General features: G+C 46.7%; 1 protein-coding gene across 2 annotated transcripts in view; it reads left to right on the top strand.

The window, feature by feature from the left end:
• Positions 1-25,780, top strand: part of ssh1a (slingshot protein phosphatase 1a) — a 142,041-nt gene that overhangs the window by 63,926 nt on the left and 52,335 nt on the right. For both annotated transcript variants that reach the window (XM_084322420.1, XM_084322421.1), the window contains one exon: positions 5,541-5,641. In XM_084322420.1, coding sequence (XP_084178546.1) covers positions 5,541-5,641 — 101 coding nt within the window. The remainder of the gene's footprint in view (positions 1-5,540; positions 5,642-25,780) is intronic.

Genomic DNA, 25,780 nt, shown 5'->3' on the forward strand with positions numbered 1-25,780 from the left:
CACATTTGAATGGTTTTGTTTTTTGTCTGTACAACGTTTATCGGGTGTCGTGTATTCATTCCCGACGAGCCCAAGTTGACCTACTGGTTGAGGTGGGTTGAATGAGGAGTTGACTTGCCGGTTGAGGTAGGTAGAATGAGGAGTTGACCTACTGGTTGAGGTAGGTAGAATATGGAGTTGACCTACTGGTTGAGGTAGGTAGAATGAGGAGTTGACCTACTGGTTGAGATAGGTAGAACACAGGGTTGACCTACTGATTGAGGTAAGTAGAATGAGGGGTTAACCTACTGATTGAGGTAGGTAGAAGATGGAGTTGACCTACTGGTTGAGGTAGGTAGAATGAGGAGTTGACCTACTGGTTGAGGTAGGTAGAATGAGGAGTTGACCTACTGGTTGAGATAGGTAGAACACAGGGTTGACCTACTGATTGAGGTAAGTAGAATGAGGGGTTAACCTACTGATTGAGGTAGGTAGAAGATGGAGTTGACCTACTGGTTGAGGTAGGTAGAATGAGGAGTTAACCTACTGATTGAGGTAGGTAGAAGATGGAGTTGACCTACTGGTTGAGGTAGGTAGAATGAGGAGTTAACCTACTGATTGAGGTAGGTAGAATGAGGAGTTGACCTACTGGTTGAGGTAGGTAGAATGAGGAGTTGACCTACTGGTTGAGGTAGGTAGAATGAGGAGTTGACCTACTGGTTGAGGTAGGTAGAATGAGGAGTTGACCTACTGGTTGAGGTAGGTAGAATGAGGAGTTGACCTACTGGTTGAGGTAGGTAGAATGAGGAGTTGACCTACTGGTTGAGATAGGTAGAAGACAGGGTTGACCTACTGATTGAGGTAAGTAGAATGAGGGGTTAACCTACTGATTGAGGTAGGTAGAATATGGAGTTGACCTATTGATTGAGGTAGGTTGAAATAATGAGGAGTTGACTTACGGGTTGAGGTAGGTAGAATATGGAGTTGACCTACTGGTTGAGGTAGGTAGAAGAAGGGGTTGACTTGCTGGTTGAGGTAGGTAGAATGAGGGGTTGACCCACTGGTTGAGATAGGTAGAATGAGGGGTTGACCCACTGGTTGAGATAGGTATAATGAGAAGTTAACCTACTGATTGAGATTCGTAGAATGAGGAGTTGACTTACTTATTGAGGTAGGTAGAATGAGAAGTTGGTGTTTATGCACAACAGTAGGGATGTCCTGATCAGATCGGAATCTGAGCCGATCATGGCATATTTGAATTGATCGGTATTTATCTGTAATCGGCTATATGAAGCCCAAGAAAATGTCAACCCTTTTTTTGTTGAAAGAAAATGTACGAAAACCATTAAGGGAAATTGTTTTCTTAAAGCAGAGTTATTGAACTACCAAGCATATCGTACCTATATTGGATTGGTCTTTCCTAACTTTAATATACTTGAAGTGTGTGCACCGTGGAGCTGTATTATCTAGGAAAATACAAATATCGGATTGGCACTCAATATTAAATCGGGAGCAAAACAACTTGATTAGGACTTCTAGCTTGTGTGTGTGTGTCTGTGTGTGTGTGTGTGTGTGTGTGTGTGTGTTCTGTGTCTTATTGTTACCTCCTGCTACTGCAGTTATTACCTCACATAATATCCATCATTCCCTTGACGGGAGTGCCGCCTTCACAGCCTCGTAAATGTCAAACCGAGTGAATAGACAGAAACACAAAAATATGACAGTGAGACAGAAGCTGTCGTGTGGAGTGCTGCTCACCCCCCCGCGGCCCTGGAGCGCTGCTCACCCCCCCGCGGCTCTGGAGCGCTGCTCACCCCCCCGCGGCCCTGGAGCGCTGCTCACCCCCCCGCGGCCCTGGAGCGCTGCTCACCCCCCCGCGGCCCTGGAGCGCTGCTCACCCCCCCGCGGCCCTGGAGTGCTGCTCACCCCCCCGCGGCCCTGGAGTGCTGCTCACCCCCCCGCGGCCCTGGAGTGCTGCTCACCCACCGCGGCCCTGGAGCGCTGCTCACCCCCCCGCGGCCCTGGAGTGCTGCTCACCCCCCCCCGCGGCCCTGGAGCGCTGCTCACCCCCCCGCGGCCCTGGAGCGCTGCTCACCCCCCCGCGGCCCTGGAGCGCTGCTCACCCCCCTGCGGCTCTGGAGTGCTGCTCACCCCCGCGGCCCTGGAGCGCTGCTCACCCCCCTGCGGCTCTGGAGTGCTGCTCACCCCCGCGGCCCTGGAGTGCTGCTCACCCCCGCGGCCCTGGAGTGCTGCTCACCCCCCTGCGGCCCTGGAGCGCTGCTCACCCCCCCGCGGCCCTGGAGCGCTGCTCACCCCCCTGCGGCTCTGGAGTGCTGCTCACCCCCGCGGCCCTGGAGTGCTGCTCACCCCCCCTGTGGCTCTGGAGTGCTGCTCACCCCCCCTGTGGCTCTGGAGTGCTGCTCACCCCCGCGGCCCTGGAGTGCTGCTCACCCCCCCCCGCGGCCCTGGAGCGCTGCTCACCCCCCTGCGGCCCTGGAGCACTGCTCACCCCCCGCGGCCCTGGAGCGCTGCTCACCCCCCTGCGGCTCTGGAGAGCGGCTCACCCCCTGTCACTGTGGAACTCTGTCTCCGTGTGGCGGCAGGGGTTGGTTTGAGACACACAATGCAGAGCCTGTCGCTTCTATGATAGTGTAGGTTAGAGGCCAGGCCCCGTCTTCTATACTGGACAGAGCTACTCCAGTCAGAGAGACGGGAGAGATGGAGGTGGAGGGGAGTTTGGGGGGGCAGTGTTGGTGATCCTTAGTGGGTACAAAATTATTCATTCCATTTATAATTACTTTACAAATAAAATGTGTGCAAGTACAATGTTGTGAGCTAATTGCAATGCTGTGAAGTGAACCTAGTTGTGAGGTTTCATTGCATAATATTAAAATGCTAGTCAGTCACATTAATTTTGTATACCTAACCTGTTAGACTTAAAATATCAACGCTTCTCCATTCGAATCCAAGGGAATTCAACTGTGTATGATTTTTTTGTATCCACTTTTTCTCCTTATTTTTCAATTTTTCTCCCATCCCAATTTCGTATCGCCAATTCTCCCCTCCCCTGTCTTGAACGTTGCTAGACTATGCCTCCCACTGGTCGGATGTAGTGAGGATAGAAGCCTTGCATCACGTGTCCCCTCCGGTACACGAGGAGGCAGCCTGTCGCATCTTTTCACCAGACAGCGCGGACTCTCAGTGGCGAGGAGTAACGCGTGGGAGGCTCACGCTGCCCCCAACCGACCTGTAGGAGTCGCTGTCCACAACGTCCAATCCCCACCCATCGACTTTCCATCCGCTACCTCTGCCAATTGAGATAGTATGACGACTGGCCCAAGCCGCAGGCAACGCTGACTCGGGGAGTCGAGACCGGAGTCTCTTGCATTGGTGACGAGCGCAATCTCCGCTACGCTACCCAGCCGCATTAACTGTGTACGATTTGTAAGATTGTACGATTTTATGATGTACCGATTTGAGCCTTTGGATAAAATAATTGGAATTCCAATCGTTGCTCAAAGTTAAGGAAGCGTATATACATGTTCAGAAATATCTCAATGTCATGGAAACGTGTTGATTTATTCAACTTGTCAAGTTTTTCACGTCAACCTTTGATAGTAGATCTAGTAGACCTTTGACGAAATAATCACCCAAGTAACCCATTTCCATATCAACAATACACAAGTGTTTTTAGCTCATCAATAAGAGACACCTGGGACACTCAAATCAGTTATCCATCAAGTCACATTTGAACTCAAGTGTTGATAATATCAGTCACGTCAATTGCACCGGAGAATGATCATGGAAAAGCTGAGGAATTTGAAAGCGTCAACGTTCAACTGCTGGAAAGAAAAGAACAGTCTGTGTCTGTTTGGCCGTTTGTTTTTGTTTTTGTTCCCAGTCGCCTCATATCTCACACCTGTTGCCTCTAATGATGTCCTGGTCTGCCAGACTGCACACGCACGCACGCACACACACACACACACACACACACACACACACACACACACACACACACACACACAGAATACACGTTCCTCCCTGCTGCTGCCAGGTAGATTTATAAGAGAAACCATTCTGTAAGTACAGTGAAATGGAATGATTGGAGTTACGGCAGGTACTGTATGGCCCCGGGGGAAGGACCGAGTCCCACTATCTGCTGCGGTCTCTAAACTCGTTATGTCATCCGGGGCAGATGTGCGGAGATAGCTTAAAGGCATAACCTCGGGGGGAAAAAATAGCGTGAATTCGGAAAAGGCAGGTGTGAGACCGACTTTTTCGGGGCGTTAGGAACGTCGAGTACTACAAAAGCAACTGCAGTTTTCAAGTTTGTTTTTATTTGTCACGTATAAGGTACATGTACGTTACAGTGAAATGCTTGGTTGTGTATGAGCCCCTGAGAATGTGCTTCATACAGTAAAAGAGGACACTATACAATATATACAATACAATATACAAACTTAAGTACAACCTAAGTACAATGAAGTAGAAATACAGACAATGGGGTACAAAAACCTTTTTTATGGCAAAGTGCAAATGCAGTATGAATGTTGTGCAAATCTCTATAATAAATATTGATAAATATGATGTAGTGTTAAAGTGAGTGTGTGCATGTGGATGTGTGTGCAATGAGTGTAGATGGATGGGTTGATGTTACATAGAGTCATCATTGAGCATCCTGATGATGTCATGGTCTCAGGTCCGTTTCACGTTTAGGCCAAGCCGGGGGCAGAGATACTTGACAAACCAAAATGAGAACGCGGCTCATGCGTCGGGGGGGGGGGGGGGGGGGGGGAGGCAAGATAAGCATTCGGGATTGAATGCTTGATTGACGGCGGCCGCAAAATTGCAGGCTCCCTCTCTCTCTCTTGGCCCGACCGCCGGGCTTTTTTTCCCGATCCAGCGCTACGGTAATGTACTGGCAGCCCACGTCCGTGATTTATCCCCCGTCTCGCTGCCTGGGTCTGCTGAGCTTTGAAGCGCTCCATTAACCGTTTCACTGACATACTACAGAAGGTTAACCCTTTCACTGCGACACTACAGAAGGTTAACCCTTTCACTGCGACAATACAGAAGGTTAACCCTTTCACTGCCACAAGACAGAGGGTTAACCCTTTCACAGCCACACTACAGAAGGTTAACCCTTTCACTACCACACTACAGACGGTTAACCCTTTCACTACCAAATGGTTAACCCTTTCACTGCGACAATACAGAAGGTTAACCCTTTCACTGCCACAACAAAGGTTTAACCCTTTCACTACCACACTACAGACGGTGTGGTAGTGAAAGGTTAACCTTCTGTAGTGTGGTAGTGAAAAGGGTTAAAACGGAACACCTCGTTTGTCTTGTAACCTACTTCTTCTTAGCCGCTCCACTCTGAGGGGGAAAAAGGAGCGATGACTCCGGGAAAATCGGTGGCACGCGGGAACCCGCTTGGAGCCGACTTGCCGAGGCCGCGTCGCCCCCCCGGGCTTCCGCACCGTGGCGTCTCGATACATTGTGGTGTAAACGCTTCTAATTCCCCCCCCCCCCCCCCCCCCCCCCCTTCTGTTTCGCAGCCTGAGTGAGAGCTTTTTCATGGTGAAGGGTGCCGCTCTCTTCCTGCAGCAGGGCAGCGGTTCTCAGTGCCAGACGGCACATCCTCACCACAAGCATGCAGGTGAGACGCCACACACCTCACCACACCTCACCACACCACACACCTCACCACACCACACCTCACCTCACCTCACCGCACCGCACCACACACCACACCGCACCTCACCTCACCACACCACACACCACACCTCACTGCACCTCACCACACCTCACCACACCTCACCTCACCGCACCACACACCTCACCACACACCTCACCACACCTCACCACACCACACACCACACCGCACCTCACCACACCTCACTGCACCACACCTCACCACACCTCACCACACCTCACCACACCTCACCGCACCTCACCACACCACACACCACACCTCACCACACCTCACCACACCACACCTCACCACACCACACACCACACCGCACCTCACCACACCTCACCACACCACACCTCACCACACCGCACCACACCTCACCACACCACACCTCACCACACCTCACCACACCACACCTCACCGCACCTCACCACACCACACACCACACCGCACCACACCTCACCACACCGCACCTCACCACACCACACCTCACCGCACCTCACCACACCACACACCGCACCTCACCTCACCACACCGCACCACACCTCACCACACCTCACCACACCACACCTCACCACACCACACCTCACCGCACCACACACCGCACCACACCTCACCACACCACACACCGCACCACACCTCACCGCACCTCACCACACCGCACCTCACCACACCTCACCACACCTCACCGCACCTCACCACACCACACACCACACCGCACCTCACCACACCTCACCACACCGCACCACACCTCACCACACCACACCTCACCTCACCGCACCTCACCACACCACACACCACACCGCACCACACCACACCACACCTCACCACACCACACCTCACCACACCACACCTCACCACACCTCACCGCACCTCACCACACCTCACCTCACCACACCACACCTCACCTCACCACACCACACACCTCACCTCACCGCACCTCACCACACACCTCACCACACCACACCACACCTCACCACACCACACCTCACCTCACTGCACCTCACCACACCTCACCTCACCACACCTCACCTCACCACACCTCACCTCACCTCACCACACCTCACCACACCTCACCTCACCACACCTCACCTCACCACACCACACCTCACCACACCACACCTCACCACACACCTCACCACACCACACCTCACCGCACCACACACCACACCTCACCACACCTCACCTCACCACACCACACCTCACCGCACCTCACCGCACCTCACCACACACCACACACCACACCGCACCTCACCACACCTCACCACACACCACACCGCACCTCACCACACCTCACCACACCACACCTCACCTCACCACACACCACACACCACACCACACCTCACCGCACCACACACCACACCGCACCTCACCACACCTCACCACACACCACACCTCACCGCACCTCACCACACCTCACCACACCACACCTCACCACACACCACACCTCACCACACCTCACCGCACCTCACCACACCTCACCACACCGCACCTCACCACACCCCACACCGCACCTCACACCACACCGCACCTCACCACACCTCACCTCACCGCACCTCACCACACCTCACCGCACCTCACCGCACCACACCTCACCACACCTCACCACACCACACCTCACCTCACTGCACCTCACCACACCACACACCGCACCACACCACACCACACCACACACCGCACCTCACCACACCACACACCTCACCACACCACACCACACCACACACCGCACCTCACCACACCACACACCTCACCACACCACACACCGCACCTCACCACACCTCACCGCACCTCACCACACCACACCTCACCACACCACACCACACCGCACATCACCTCACCGCACCTCACCACACCTCACCGCACCTCACCACACCACACACCACACCTCACCACACCTCACCTCACCGCACCACACACCACACCTCACCACACCTCACCACACACCACACCACACCGCACCTCACCACACCTCACCTCACCACACACCGCACCTCACCACACCTCACCACACACCGCACCTCACCACACCTCACCACACCACACACCACACCGCACCACACACCACACACCGCACCTCACCACACCTCACCACACCAAACCTCACCACAAATCACCGCACCACCTCACCTCACCGCACCGCACCACACACCGCACCTCACCACACCTCACCACACCTCACCGCACCACCACACCTCACCACACCTCACCACACCTCACCACACCTCACTGCACCACACACCACACCGCACCTCACCACACCTCACCACACCGCACCTCACCACACCTCACCTCACCGCACCACACACCACACCTCACCTCACCTCACCTCACCGCACCACACACCACACCGCACCTCACCACACCTCACCACACCGCACCTCACCACACCTCACCTCACCGCACCACACACCACACCTCACCTCACCACACCTCACCGCATCTCACCACACCACACACCTCACCACACCACACCACACCGCACCTCACCACACCTCACCACACCACACCACACCGCACCTCACCACACCTCACCTCACCACACCTCACCACACCACACCACACCGCACCACACCTCACCACACCTCACCACACCACACCACACCGCACCTCACCACACCTCACCACACCACACCACACCGCACCTCACCACACCTCACCACACCTCACCACACCACACCACACCGCACCTCACCACACATCACCGCACCACCACACCTCACCTCACCGCACCACACACCGCACCTCACCACACCTCACCCCACCACCACACCTCACCGCACCACCACACCTCACCACACCTCACCACACCACACCTCACCTCACCCCACCACCACACCTCACCGCACCTCACCACACCACACCATACCTCACCACACCTCACCGCACCACACCTCACCACACCACACCTCACCGCACCACACCTCACCTCACCTCACCGCACCACACCACACCTCACCGCACCACAACTCACCGCACCACCATACCTCACCACACCACACCGCACCACACCTCACCACACCACACCACACTGCACCACACCTCACCACACCACACCACACCGCACCACTTCCTCCTCTCTCTCTCAGCTACTGTCACATGCTCCTTTTTTTAAAAAGACACTCTACTTACCGTAGCTTTACTCTGAGACTTCACACTGTTTGGTAAATCACCTTGAATACACCCTCCACTCACACTTTATCATTCTTGCCTCTTCAGACAGTTTAGGCCTAGGTGAACTTTAGTCTACTTTATTTATTGTGTTTGACTATGGATGCCACCAAATTAATATTGGTATCAGATAGTGTTTTTTTATGTTTTTTTTATCAAATCTGACAAGTCTCGCGCGCTCCAACTGCTTTTCCTCATTTCTTCACGTGTGATGCTCTAGCTTGCTCTAGCTGGCAAGCAGGCCAAGAAGTTGCTTAAAAAAACAGCATTTAAAAGTGAATGGCATCCTTGAAAATGAAAAATAGTGCTTGGAAAAGTACTTAAAAGTCCTTGAATTTCATTTTGCAATGTCTGTGGGAACCCTGATTAGATCTCTCTAATGAATTTTCAGTCTCTCTTTTTTGGTAGAGTTCCATAAAGCTACCGTGACCGTTGGTCCATGCTCAGACTATCGAGACACTAGGTGAATATGTTTGGTCCATGCTCAGACTATCAAGACACTAGGTGAATATGTTTGGTCTATGCTCAGACTATCGAGACACTAGGTGAATATGTTTGGTCCATGCTCAGACTATCGAGACACTAGGTGAATATGTTTGGTCCATGCTCAGACTATCGAGACACTAGGTGAATATGTTTGGTCCATGCTCAGACTATCGTGACACTAGGTGAATATGTTTGGTCCATGCTCAGACTATCGAGACACTAGGTGAATATGTTTGGTCCATGCTCAGACTATCGAGACACTAGGTGAATATGTTTGGTCCATGCTCAGACTATCGAGACACTAGGTGAATATGTTTGGTCCATGCTCAGACTATCGAGACACTAGGTGAATATGTTTGGTCCATGCTCAGACTATCGAGACACTAGGTGAATATGTTTGGTCCATGCTCAGACTATCGAGACACTAGGTGAATATGTTTGGTCCATGCTCAGACTATCGAGACACTAGGTGAATATGTTTGGTCCATGCTCAGACTATCGAGACACTAGGTGAATATGTTTGGTCCATGCTCAGACTATCGTGACACTAGGTGAATATGTTTGGTCCATGTTCAGACTATCGAGACACTAGGTGAATATGTTTGGTCCATGCTCAGACTATCGTGACACTAGGTGAATATGTTTGGTCCATGCTCAGACTATCGAGACACTAGGTGAATATGTTTGGTCCATGCTCAGACTATCGAGACACTAGGTGAATATGTTTGGTCCATGCTCAGACTATCGAGACACTAGGTGAATATGTTTGGTCCATGCTCAGACTATCGAGACACTAGGTGAATATGTTTGGTCCATGCTCAGACTATCGAGACACTAGGTGAATATGTTTGGTCCATGCTCAGACTATCGTGACACTAGGTGAATATGTTTGGTCCATGCTCAGACTATCGTGACACTAGGTGAATATGTTTGGTCCATGCTCAGACTATCGTGACACTAGGTGAATATGTTTGGTCCATGCTCAGACTATCGAGACACTAGGTGAATATGTTTGGTCCATGCTCAGACTATCGTGACACTAGGTGAATATGTTTGGTCCATGCTCAGACTATCGAGACACTAGGTGAATATGTTTGGTCCATGCTCAGACTATCGAGACACTAGGTGAATATGTTTGGTCCATGCTCAGACTATCGAGACACTAGGTGAATATGTTTGGTCCATGCTCAGACTATCGAGACACTAGGTGAATATGTTTGGTCCATGCTCAGACTATCGTGACACTAGGTGAATATGTTTGGTCCATGCTCAGACTATCGTGACACTAGGTGAATATGTTTGGTCCATGCTCAGACTATCGAGACACTAGGTGAATATGTTTGGTCCATGCTCAGACTATCGAGACACTAGGTGAATATGTTTGGTCCATGCTCAGACTATCGTGACACTAGGTGAATATGTTTGGTCCATGCTCAGACTATCGAGACACTAGGTGAATATGTTTGGTCCATGCTCAGACTATCGTGACACTAGGTGAATATGTTTGGTCCATGCTCAGACTATCGTGACACTAGGTGAATATGTTTGGTCCATGCTCAGACTATCGTGACACTAGGTGAATATGTTTGGTCCATGCTCAGACTATCGTGACACTAGGTGAATATGTTTGGTCCATGCTCAGACTATCGTGACACTAGGTGAATATGTTTGGTCCATGCTCAGACTATCGAGACACTAGGTGAATATGTTTGGTCCATGCTCAGACTATCGAGACACTAGGTGAATATGTTTGGTCCATGCTCAGACTATCGTGACACTAGGTGAATATGTTTGGTCCATGCTCAGACTATCGTGACACTAGGTGAATATGTTTGGTCCATGCTCAGACTATCGAGACACTAGGTGAATATGTTTGGTCCATGCTCAGACTATCGAGACACTAGGTGAATATGTTTGGTCCATGCTCAGACTATCGTGACACTAGGTGAATATGTTTGGTCCATGCTCAGACTATCGAGACACTAGGTGAATATGTTTGGTCCATGCTCAGACTATCGAGACACTAGGTGAATATGTTTGGTCCATGCTCAGACTATCGAGACACTAGGTGAATATGTTTGGTCCATGCTCAGACTATCGAGACACTAGGTGAATATGTTTGGTCCATGCTCAGACTATCGAGACACTAGGTGAATATGTTTGGTCCATGCTCAGACTATCGAGACACTAGGTGAATATGTTTGGTCCATGCTCAGACTATCGAGACACTAGGTGAATATGTTTGGTCCATGCTCAGACTATCGAGACACTAGGTGAATATGTTTGGTCCATGCTCAGACTATCGAGACACTAGGTGAATATGTTTGGTCCATGCTCAGACTATCGTGACACTAGGTGAATATGTTTGGTCCATGCTCAGACTATCGAGACACTAGGTGAATATGTTTGGTCCATGCTCAGACTATCGTGACACTAGGTGAATATGTTTGGTCCATGCTCAGACTATCGTGACACTAGGTGAATATGTTTGGTCCATGCTCAGACTATCGTGACACTAGGTGAATATGTTTGGTCCATGCTCAGACTATCGTGACACTAGGTGAATATGTTTGGTCCATGCTCAGACTATCGTGACACTAGGTGAATATGTTTGGTCCATGCTCAGACTATCGTGACACTAGGTGAATATGTTTGGTCCATGCTCAGACTATCGAGACACTAGGTGAATATGTTTGGTCCATGCTCAGACTATCGTGACACTAGGTGAATATGTTTGGTCCATGCTCAGACTATCGAGACACTAGGTGAATATGTTTGGTCCATGCTCAGACTATCGAGACACTAGGTGAATATGTTTGGTCCATGCTCAGACTATCGTGACACTAGGTGAATATGTTTGGTCCATACTCAGACTATCGTGACACTAGGTGAATATGTTTGGTCCATGCTCAGACTATTGTGACACTAGGTGAATATGTTTGGTCCATGCTCAGACTATCGTGACACTAGGTGAATATGTTTGGTCCATGCTCAGACTATCGTGACACTAGGTGAATATGTTTGGTCCATGCTCAGACTATCGTGACACTAGGTGAATATGTTTGGTCCATGCTCAGACTATCGTGACACTAGGTGAATATGTTTGGTCCATGCTCAGACTATCGTGACACTAGGTGAATATGTTTGGTCCATGCTCAGACTATCGTGACACTAGGTGAATATGTTTGGTCCATGCTCAGACTATCGTGACACTAGGTGTAACCAGGACTGGAGGGTTATGTGGCTAGAAGGCGTTCATGTTACCGCCGGCAATGCTCTGTGCTGCGTTGCATTGTGGACTCCTCACTTGACCCACCTGACGTCATGACAGCTTTATGGAACCCTGCCATTGTCCAAAACGAATGGTCTTAGTCTATATTGTTCCGAAAAAGTAATATATCAGCTCGTCTGGCACTAAAAGGGAAGCCTCCACACCCTAAAACAGAACCTACATTGTGCTGTTTCAATGATCTCAGATGGTTAAAGGATGGTTTCACTTTTCTTTTTATGAGGTTTAGTGTACTGTTGACAAACTTTGCACTGCACTGCACCCTGTCACCAGGCTCCAATACAATCCAAGTGTTTTAGCCTTCAAAAACTGTGACACCTGTCCTTTTCCAAAATGGGAAGCTCACAGTATAATCAAATGTGACTTAATATGTTCTACTGAGGAAATGGTTGCAAACTGTACACTGTATCAAACTTGATGAGTTTCATAGGCCTTGTGCCATCTAAGTTATCCAGTTACATGCATCACTGCCCTATGAAACTTATTATCATTATCACTCATTATCTTCACCGGAAGAAGATATCATGTATCGCTAGGCCTGCCACGATAACACATTTTGCTGGGCGATTAATTGCCCCCGAAAATATCGCGATAAGCGATATTATTGCGACCGGTTAGAGAATTTTTTTTTGGAGAATTTTTTTTTCCAAAACTTTTATTTTGAAGCCCACCGCTCCGTCTTTTCCGGTGTTTTAGACTTTTATTTTGAAGCCCACCGACCGGACCGGAAGTATTGTTGTAATTATCAGGTACTTTTTTAGTCCCTGCTCTGTCGTGGTTCCAAGCGAGTGAGATGCATGCATCTTATTGGTAGAAGTGGTACCAGAAAAGTCACGTGAAACACTGCAGACCACTGATTGGTCAGAATAGAGTGTCACTCGTTGGATAGTCTGAGGGAGTCTGAACGAAAACAGAACGCCGCTATCTTTAATGTCTCGCATAGGATTTCATAATCATTATGTTTGCAGCAGGCACAAGTGCAATAAACAAAGGATACAGTCACTGTATTCTGCCTCATTTATTGATTAAACAAAACCGACATCAACACAATTTGCCACCGAGCGGAGTTTAGTCTCGCAAAAAGATCGCTGACTTGTTAAGGCTTGTTGTTAGGTTAGGTGCTAATGTTGTGCTAGCGTTTTAGCATGGCTATCGTACATAGCGTGATCAATATAACTCGCTATTGATTGTTTGTATGAGTAACGTTAATGCTAGTAGAATAGACAATGAGGGGTAACGTTAGCCCCACGGAGCTCCTATGCTGTGCTCTGTAGTAAAGCCAGCGGCCCGCCTCCCAACACGGACAGTGACTGAGAAGGGGCACTGGTTCCGCCTCAAACAAACGCGCAAATACAGTAGCAATTAATCGCGCCCGTCAAAATCATTGCATTCATTTTAATTATCGCGGCAATTAATCGATTTATTGCTTATCGCGGCAGGCCTACATCGCAATCAATCAATAAATCAATAAAATGTATTTGTATAGCACATTTAGACATGACACTTGTCAACCAAAGTGCTTCACAGTAAGTCGCATAGCTAAAAACAAAGAAAAGTGCTAAAGTATAGAATAAACAGAAAATATAAACAACCAACAAACAGACAAAGAAACAAAACAACACGTCAACAAGCAAGGCAAGAGTCAGAGTGGGACCTTCATGGCTAAATAAAGGATTTATTACTTTAGCAGCGTCTATGGCTCAAGTCCATATGGTGAATTTGACTGAGGTTCCTGCAGTAAGCTTCAGGAGATGAGCTACCACAGTATTATAGACAAGCTTCAGGAGATGAGCTACCACAGTATTATAGACAAGCTTCAGGAGATGAGCTACCACACTATTATAGACAAGCTTCAGGAGATGAGCTACCACAGTATTATAGACAAGCTTCAGTAGATGAGCTACCACAGTATTATAGACAAGCTTCAGGAGATGAGCTACCACAGTATTATAGACAAGCTTCAGGAGATGAGCTACCACACTATTATAGACAAGCTTCAGGAGATGAGCTACCACAGTATTATAGACAAGCTTCAGGAGATGAGCTACCACGCTATTATAGACAAGCTTCAGGAGATGAGCTACCACGCTATTATAGACAAGCTTCAGGAGATGAGCTACCACAGTATTATAGACAAGCTTCAGGAGATGAGCTACCACAGTATTATAGACAAGCTTCAGGAGATGAGCTACCACACTATTATAGACAAGCTTCAGGAGATGAGCTACCACACTATTATAGACAAGCTTCAGGAGATGAGCTACCACAGTATTATAGACAAGCTTCAGGAGATGAGCTACCACACTATTATAGACAAGCTTCAGGAGATGAGCTACCACACTATTATAGACAAGCTTCAGGAGATGAGCTACCACAGTATTATAGACAAGCTTCAGTAGATGAGCTACCACGCTATTATAGACAAGCTTCAGGAGATGAGCTACCACAGTATTATAGACAAGCTTCAGGAGATAAGCTACCACACTATTATAGACAAGCTTCAGGAGATGAGCTACCACAGTATTATAGACAAGCTTCAGTAGATGAGCTACCACAGTATTATAGACAAGCTTCAGGAGATGAGCTACCACAGTATTATAGACAAGCTTCAGGAGATGAGCTACCACGCTATTATAGACAAGCTTCAGTAGATGAGCTACCACAGTATTATAGACAAGCTTCAGTAGATGAGCTACCACGCTATTATAGACAAGCTTCAGGAGATGAGCTACCACAGTATTATAGACAAGCTTCAGGAGATGAGCTACCACGCTATTATAGACACGCTTCAGTAGATGAGCTACCACGCTATTATAGACAAGCTTCAGGAGATGAGCTACCACAGTATTATAGACAAGCTTCAGGAGATGAGCTACCACGCTATTATAGACAAGCTTCAGTAGATGAGCTACCACGCTATTATAGACACGCTTCAGTAGATGAGCTACCACAGTATTATAGACAAGCTTCAGGAGATGAGCTACCACGCTATTATAGACAAGCTTCAGTAGATGAGCTACCACGCTATTATAGACACGCTTCAGTAGATGAGCTACCACAGTATTATAGACAAGCTTCAGTAGATGAGCTACCACAGTATTATAGACAAGCTTCAGTAGATGAGCTACCACAGTATTATAGACAAGCTTCAGGAGATGAGCTACCACACTATTATAGACAAGCTTCAGTAGATGAGCTACCACACTATTATAGACAAGCTTCAGGAGATGAGCTACCACAGTATTATAGACAAGCTTCAGGAGATGAGCTACCACGCTATTATAGACAAGCTTCAGGAGATGAGCTACCACGCTATTATAGACAAGCTTCAGGAGATGAGCTACCACAGTATTATAGACAAGCTTCAGGAGATGAGCTACCACAGTATTATAGACACGCTTCAGGAGATGAGCTACCACACTATTATAGACAAGCTTCAGGAGATGAGCTACCACACTATTATAGACAAGCTTCAGGAGATGAGCTACCACGCTATTATAGACAAGCTTCAGGAGATGAGAGTGTGTGTGTGCGCGTGCGCATGCTCATGTACTTGTCCTCACTTTAAAATAGGTCATTATAACATCAGCTGTAAGGTTTAAGGTTAGAGTTGGACAGGGAATCAGACAATGGGAGGTAGTCAATAGTCCTAGTATTGTAATTAAGTAGGCTAAGTAATGTAATACAATAATGTTTGCGTGTTTGTGAACGCACATGCACCCGCCTACGTGTGCGCGCATACATCAAATTAGTCTCTTGTTTATGTTGTATAAGTGAAGTCAGTTGGAGATTGGAAAAGTTTGCATCAGCTATCTCAAACTCTGCCCTCTTTCCTTGATCCTCCAATCACGACTGTTTGTCCAAGAAAAGCAATAGTTGTGATTGGAGGATCAAGAAAAGAGGGTGGAGTTTACTGCTGGACACTGACGGTACTGGCAGGCTGCTGGTACATCAAGTGTTTACTCTGGTGGGGGGCTTATCAGAGGGATCTCGAGTCATGCACTTCCCATAGAGGAAATAAGCACTGGCTGTGTGGGAAATGAATGAGCCCCAGGGCTGATTATCAGAGACCACAGGACTGAATGTTTTCTAAGACACAGGGCTGTCCTGATGCCATACACCGCTATATAACTTACTGGCAGTGACCAACAATGAGATGACCTCCTAGGGACTCTTGTTTGCTAAAACAATCCCTGTTCCAAAAGCTGGAGCCCCTACTGACCTCAGGATCTGAGCAATAGCAGCAACACGGCTGGGCCAGACGTAAAAGGGGAATACCACGGTTTCAAGAATTCAAAAGATTCACATAATGTTATTCTTACGCTGTTGAACAGTTCAGTCTGTATTTGTGAACAGCTCTCCCACCTAGCTAGAAATGTGAGAATGAGACCATTATCCATTATGTCATAGAGATGTGTCGTACAGCCTGGAGCTGTACCCTTGATGGTGCCTGGGAGATTTACGATACATTGTATGTCTGAACTTTTAACAGCAGGGCCTATTCAAAACATGCCTGTTCGGAACGGGCCGATTGCTTGGCCTCCGGTAATTGCCGCTGGCAGCTCATCCAATCAACTTCACACTCGATACCACTAGGGTTGGGTACCGTTCACATTTGAACCGATACCGGTAACCAGTGGTACTTTTCGGTACTTTAGTCTCTAAAAATTGTATCTACCTACCTCAGTTGTAAAAAAAAAAATCCAAACTTCAAATTGTTTATTATCATTATTATTTATTTAGAACAATTTGTTAATATATATATAATATATAATATTGCAGCGAGCGTTGTCTGCATCTAGCTTTGTAAAGTGTAACCACACTTGCGACTGTTTTTGGCTTGCCATTTCCCCGACTGCTTTGTTGTTGAATCAAGTCAAATCCTAGGTAAGCGTGTATTGTGTGCACGAACGTTGATGTGAATGTGCGGAACACTTTATAGGTTTCGTTTCGCGGTAAACTAAACGTTGACGTCATCGGACTTAAAAAAAATAAAATACACCTGCCATGTGTGAAGTGGATTGGACGAGCTGTTCTCGAGAAAATGGACAAAGGACAGACATACAGAGAAATTCCTTCCATTAGGCCACGTTGGCCTGTTGAACATCACAAAGTCTGTCAAATATGACCTGGCGTACCAGAGTGCAGCACCTCTTCACAAACAACACTGCTGAGAAAACGACACTTCTTTTTTGTCTCTTCGTCTTCAGCAAGAATGAAGCGCGTGCTCGATCCGCCGTAGTGCGGCGCAGCGGCTCCAGGCTCATTCGTCGCGCCGAAGCAGGGTCTCACCAGGAACCGCAGACGCCGCAGAGTGAATGGAAAGATGTTGTCACGCTATTAAAGACGTCATCATATGACGACGACCAAAACCTTCTTCTCGATCCAAAAGGCTGCCTTTCTGTCATCTTCTACAAGTTACCAAAGACATGTCAAAATAACTGGAGAAACGCGCCGTGGCTCCCGCCTCCCTCTCAACATGAGCTGCAACTACTGTTTAGGTTTTTTGGGGGGGGCACGCCGCTGCGAAGGAAGGGTGCGCTGCATTTACAACACAAGACAAAATGAGAGCAACACGGCATGCGACGCAATAACGTTTTATCTCTATTATCTTGTTTTCGTGATCGTGGGAAGACAAAATCGCAATTGAATTGAAATTGAAACTCAATTAATCACCCGGCGCTGGACGCGAGGGGGTCGGGACCCTCAAGGGGGACACAAGATGATTTTTGGGGGGGTCGTAGAAAGATACAAATACATTATCACGTTTATAATCTTTGGTATAATGAATGATTATAGCCACAAAGCAGAATCAACATGGTCTAAGCACAATGCACAGTTTTAAAGAAGTAAAGAGCTTGAGAAGCTTGAAAAGTAGGCAAGATAAAACAGTGTTCAAAAGGAGGACGATCTTTGATCTTTGTATCCTCGGGTGAGTTGAGGCTGTGAGGCCATGTGGAGGACATGGTTTGTCATGTGTCTTCTCACATTTTGAGGGAACAAAATGACAGAGCATTATGGCTATTTAAACTTAGGATGCTGCTACAGCGCCACCTGTTGGCCAAATTGCACCAAATTTGTCATGGTCACTTAGGTTACGTTCAGACTCACTGCAGGCAAAAGTGGCCCAAATTAGATCATGTTTGCTCATATGTGACTCAGTCAGATTTGTGTGAACAGCCCAAATCACATGGAATCGAATCTTTTCAATTCTGATTTGGGCCACTTTCATATGTGGTTCCTAAATCAGATACAGGTCTGATTCTTTTGGGAATGTTACCTCAGTCTGAACAGTCATTCAGTCATTCATGTGGCTGGCTTTTACGTCACACTAGATCAGGGGTGTCAAACTCAACCAAAATGAAAAATACAGATGATTTTGTGGGCCGGACACATACAATAACACCCAAAAAAGGTGCATTTCCCTGAGGTCACTAGCTTAATTGGTCATTTTCTTTATCTATTCAATTTGTGTATACCAGTTTAATATGTTATTGTAAATGTACTGTTCATTCGGCATCTCAATGAATACAAAGAGGGCTGTTTAAAAGGTGGGTAAGGACTAAGGAGGCATCATTTATGGATAATTGGGATATTATGTTTCAATGAATTATTCACCCACAAGAGTTAGATTAGCAATTATAGGTTAAACTGGTCCTGGACTTGGAAATGTCGAGTTACATGCCATTTAAATAAATATTTTAAATGATGATCTTCCGTACACAGGCGGAGGAGGTAGGCTGCATCATGCCCTCGCTCTACCTAGACGCCGCCCCTTGCCTAAACCAGTATTTCAATGTAATAAACACGTCTGCCCCGGAGAATTGCGTGCTGTGTGCTACATGTTTTGAAACGGCAACTCCACGCAATGTACGCACCTGATTCTCCAAGCATTGTCCTGAGTGCATGTCCCAAAAAGGGTGAACACAACACACACACAGTCATGCACGAGCAACACACAAAACATCTCTCACCTCAGCATCTCTTTCTACCGTAGCTTTAACTTATCTTGCGCAAAACCAATAATTTTCCATGGATTTCATTTCCGAGTAGGTGATGAGTCACCCGTATCAATAATCCACTTGATGGAGTAAAATTGGATGCAAGTGAATAATACCACGGCTTGAGTCGAGTGACAACGGATGGCCGACGCGCTTACAGAGTCACTTGTATTGCCGCGTGGGGAGACCGTGGTGCGCTTGATTTCTATCACAGGTCAGGTCAGGTCAGTGGAATGGTGCCTAGGAGAGGCAGTGGGCCAGAAGAATGAACTGATAAGTGAATTCAGTCTGCGGGTCGGGTGAAGTGCCAGGCCGTTTTTTGGCCCGTGGGCCCCTTGAGTTGGACACATGTGCTCTAGATTTACATTCAGCACATTTCTGCGCCGGGCGAGAGTCACTCTGTGAATACAAACATGAAAGACAGCTGTGATGGAGGTGGTCACTGGAGGGCCAGTGGGGACTTTACCTTATAAGTATTTGGGGTGATCATTCTGTACAAGCAAAACTTGAGGGCACATATCATGACCGGTCTGTATTTGAAAGCACATTGAAAGAAGAGATGGCTCTCATTCACCTCATCCTCGCCCCCATTAGCATCTGCTCATGAATTAGCTGGCCTCAACATGTAAATTAAACCATAAACTGTGATTTCAGTGTCCTCCATGTATACCGTCCATCTTCACTATTGTTAAAATCAGTCAGTTCTGAAGCGTGACCAGTTCACACTGGAATCTAATATTGGCCACATTCAAGTAATTATGTGAACAGCCAAACTAAATAATCTGATTTGAACAATGAATCAGAATTGAGCACTATGGCACTAAGACACGGTTGCAAACGTGGTTGCAATTAGGGCTGCATGATTAATCGGAAAATAATCGCGATCTCGATTCATAGACCTATGTGATATAATTTCTAAATGATGACGATTAAAAAAAATTAAAATTTACTTACAAATTATTTGTATTTAAAAAATAATTATTTTAATAATAATAATAATAATAATAATAATGATAGATCAAATTTATATAGCGCCTTTCATAGAACCCAAGGTCGCTTCACAATCAGGACAAAAAATAGGGCTAGGGAAATAGGGGGAAAAAGGGGATGAGGGAAGGTAAGAGATAATGGATAATGGACCTAATCTAATCTAAACTAACTGATGGGGAAAAGCCTTGGTGAAGAGGTGTGTTTTTAGAGCAGATTTGAAGGTCCCATAGAGGACTCTGTCCCCAAAAGATGGAGAGGAGACCCGGTCCCAGATCAGAGGATCGTAGGTTCCGGGATGGAGTGTGCTGGTGGAGGAGATCAGACAGGTATCGGGGGGCGAGGGCATGGAGGGACTTGTAGGTGAGGAGCAGGAGTTTGAAGGTGATGCGGAACTTGACTGGGAGCCAGTGGAGGTGGATGAGGGTGGGGGTGATGTGCTGCCAGGGCTTGGTGTGAGTGAGAACCCTGGCAGCTGAGTTCTGAACATACTGGAGCCTGTTCAGGGCTTTGCTGGGTACCCCGAACAGGACTCCGTTACAGTAGTCCAACTGGGAGGTGATGAATGAGTGGATCAGGGTCTCAGCCACAGAGTCTGAGAGTGAGGGTCGGAGACGGGAGATGTTTTTGAGGTGGTAGAAGGCAGACTTCTTTACTTTCCTTTTTAAATGATGAAAAATAAGAATCGTGTGAGAGAATCGTGATCTCAATTCTTAGAGAGAAAAATCGTGATTCACATTTTAGCAAGAATCGTGCAGCCCTTGCAATAGTGCAAAGCGTTCAGGAGATATGACGTTTTGTGTAATATAAGCCCTGCACACAGCATTTGAGCAAACTTTGAGGGCCAGCTATAGCAAAACTGTATCGAATATCAAACATCCGAAAAAGGTAACTTTTTGGGGGTTGGTCCAAAGATGCTCTGTACCAAATCTGGTTAGGATTGCTCAAATTTGTAGGTGGAGTAGCGAAAAAAAACTATTTTCAATTCTTAAAGAGACGTAACCTCAGGCTATTTCACTTTATTAACGATTGGAGGAGGGCTTTAGACTTCAAATTATTATTTTATTATTTCACAGGAAAACAACGTCTACACCAAAGATTAAAAACGTGATGTAATTTGTATCTTTCAACAACCCCCCAAAAATCATCTTGTGCCCCTTGTGCATCTTGTGAATGAGAACCGCTGGTTTAGACGACAGATGGGAGGGGGGGGGGGGGGGGGGGTGATCAGGGACCCGGGGGAAGAGAACGAGAGAAGGAGAATCGACAATGGCGCTTTTAGATTTCGATACAATGTATCGAACGTAATTGTTTTCGAATGCTCTCTTCTGTATATAAATGGTAAATGGCTGCATTTATATAGCGCTTTTATCCAAAGCACTTTTACAATTTTGTTCCTCACATTTGACCCATTCACTCAAACATTCACACACCGACGGCGGAGGCGACCATGCAAGGTGCCAACCGGCTCATCAGGAGCAGTTAGGGGTTAAGTGTCTTGCTCAAGGACACTTCGACGCGCTGCCCGGGAGGAGCAGGAATCTAACCGGGAACCTCCGGATTACCAGACGACTGCTCTACCTCCAGAGCCACTGTCGCCCCATATTATATTATATTACCATTGTCACACCCGTAACAGACTTACGTCTCTGTGACGAGTGTCACTCACACACACACACACACACACACACACACACACACACACACACACACACACACACACACACACACACACACACACACACACACACACACACACACAGGTGTACATTATTTCAATAGGCAACCCTGAAAGGATTCTACTTTAAGTTAAAGTGACTGTTACTTTTGTAAAGTTTTGTAGCAGTAGTTCAATGTCACTGCCTTTTTTGTTAGGCCTACAGTAGTTGTTGGCTACAACTTTGCCACAGTAGGCAATGGCATTAATAACTTAATAGTTAATAATACATAAAATGTCTGAAATCGTAAAACTTTTTGGGAATAAAATATCCTGTTAACTTAAAGCTTGGTGTATTGTTTTTATTGACCTATTCATTCATGCTGAGTGAATCAGTTCCCCCAGCCACATTTGTGTATTCAACGTTTTTGGGGGAATTAACTGATAGAAAATGTATCGAATTGAATCGAATCGAATCGTGGTCAAATGAAGAGATTTCATGATGCATTGAATCGTTGCCTGAAGAATCGTAATCGAATGTAATCGCTGTGAGGTTGCATCGTTACCCCCCTAGTGACGACACATAGGAGACTGTGACTGAGAGCTGCGACAGCCTCCAGCTGTTGTTATCTAGAACACACGTAGTTATTATTTTTCTGTAACACGACGACAGGTGTAAGAAGTGTCAGAAACCTGTTTGAGGGAGGTGAGGCGTCAGTCATTGAATGAGCCGGGTGCACAAGGAAGTGGGCCAGGAGGAGCGGGAGTCACGCCGGGAGCTGTAATTAAAACCATCCAGAAACGCATGACATGTTTACCAGTTGTGACGCATTGAATTGGCTGCACTTTGATTGCGACCTGCCAACTTTTATAGAGTTGCTATGTTATCTCTCTCCACACCTTGTTGTCTTAAAGGGATAGTTCTGTTTTTATTTGTTTTGTTTGTTTTACCCTACCTCCTATTGGCTTCTTCTTACCAATGATGACGTTAATCGGTAGAGTCCTTTAGATTAGATTAGATTAGATTAAAATGTATTGACATCATACAGCACAAGTACAGTACAACGAAAAGAGGTTTGGCCTCCAACCAGAGTGCAAATGTAACAGTAAAGTGCAATAATGATATACAATGTACAACAGGTGATTAAACTGGGTGAAAAATATATCAATTAGTACTACCGGGTGTAGTGCTAATCAGATGTATGTACAGAGTAGTATTAATATGTACAGTAATACAGGTATAAAGACAGTATGGTAGTAGTTGTAGTAGTAGTAGTAGTAGTAGTAGTAGTAGTAGTAGTAGTAGTAGTAGTAGTAGTAGTAGTAGTAGTAGTAGTAGTAGTAGTAGGATTATATGCAGGTATGTACAGACAGATGTGGATAGCTATATATCCGGAAAATATGAATATATATATATATATATATATATATATATATATATATATATATATATATATATATATATATATATATAGTATACAGCATTATTGTACATGCTATCATACAGAGTTTTATGAGTTATATGCTTTGTCAGCCCAATCCATGCTGTTCACCATACTAGCTCCGCCTGGTTAGCCACAAACCCATATAAAGTCAATGGGGTCAAGTCTGTGTACAAGTTCAGTCAGCTTGTACAGACAGGAGCTTGCTGTGGGTTTATGGTTAACTCAGAGGTGAAGTGAGGCTGCTTATCTATAAGATTGATTGATTGATTGATTGATTGATTGATTGATTGATTGATTGATTGATTGATTGAAAACTTTATTAACAGATTGCAGAATGGGTACAGTACAGTACAGCTCAATACGTACAATTGTTAAGGGGATGCAGACCAGAGAAAGACTTTCATCTTGTTTACATCAGGGTCCCCCATTTTCAATTCATCATAACATATATGACATACATGACATACAGATAGACAGTACTGCTACATCTATACAGTTATGACATACCAGATTTGCAAATACAGTACTGTTTGTGATACAAAAAGAGTCCAGAAAAGAGAGTATATACATTTGACGTAGAAACTGTACATTGGAGGAGGTTGGGTAGGTGGGGTGGGGTTGGGTGGGTGGGTGGGGGGGGAAACTGTACAAGCAAAACTGTACATTGGAATATTGACAGAACCATACTTGGTAATTTACTGTACATTGGAGGGGGTTGGGTTAGGACATTTACGGGGGCCAGTTTCGAATTGCAGTCTCCCGTAGGTGTTCTTTGATAGTGGTTTTGAAAGTGGGTAGTGATTCACATTCCTTTACAGCTTTGGGTAGGGCGTTCCACATTGATGTGGCATAATTGCAAAACGTGTTTAGTCCCTTGTTTGAGCCGAATCTGGGTTTAACATGATTTGTGGAGCTCCCTCTGGTGGTGTGATCGTGGTATTCACTGACCTTTGGGAAGTATTTTGACTTGTACATGGGTACCTTGGTCGTGTAGTGTATCTTGTAGACCAGGCCCATTGCAAGTTGCTGTACTCTGTCGTCTACTCTAAGCCATCCTAGGTTGTCAAAGTGGGCAGGGGTGAGGTGGGTTCTAGGAGTTCTAAGAGTAGGTGTGGGTTTATGTTTCAAGTTCAAGTTCAAGTTTCCTTTATTGCCACACAACCAGGTTGGTGGTATTCTTGTTCGGTACAGGCCAGGGTGGATACATAATACAGTACAACATGACACAATAAATACATAAATACAGCACAGTACAACACAGCACAACATAAACACACAGAAGAATCTAGTCCATCGGTCAGGAGCCTGGTTAGTGTGAGGGACGGAAGGGGGAGAGGGGGGCCAAGGGAGTTCAGGGTCCGAATGGCGGTGGGGAATAAGCTGTCCTTGAAGCGGGTGGTTTTTGAAAGGATGGACTTAAAGCGCCTACCTGAGGGCAGGGGTTGAAACTAGAGTTGTTCCGATACCGATACCAGTATCGGAAATGCCGCCGTTCCTGCCTAAAATGTTTGTATCGGTATCGGCAAATACCCTCTAATTTTGCGCTCCGATACCACGTAATTTATCAACAACACTGCTGTCTGCTGTGAGCATTATAAAACAAACGTGTGTTTAACCGACCGTGAATTAAAGTGTCAATGCTGTTTGTCATTTTAACAGCAGATACTTTCTTAAATGCCATCCTCCCGACAGAGCGGTGTTGACGGGGAGCTCTGATGGGTTCGCTTGGTTGTGTTATTAGCATTGAACAGCTAACCGAAAGCTAGCGTTAACTAACGTTAAAGGTTTAGCCATAACGTTACCTTGGCTAAAGTTGGGGCTATTCATAATCCAGCAATAATGGCTGCAGACCTGCAAGCAAAGTACAGCAAGTTGGCAAAGGAGTATTCCAACGTAAATCACATTTTCACCAGTAACGTTAGTCTTTCCATCTCCCGGTAGCTCATGTTAGCTAACCTAGCTCACGTTAGCGTCGTCACTGAACCACCTCGCGTACACAATTAATTACATGTTGTGGACAGCCATATCGGTGACAATGTTTAGCTTTTAGTGCCAAATGATAAGAGTCTG

The sequence above is a fragment of the Notolepis coatsorum genome (assembly GCF_963971535.1).
Source record: "Notolepis coatsorum genome assembly, chromosome: 10".
NCBI classification, from domain to species: domain Eukaryota; kingdom Metazoa; phylum Chordata; class Actinopteri; order Aulopiformes; family Paralepididae; genus Notolepis; species Notolepis coatsorum.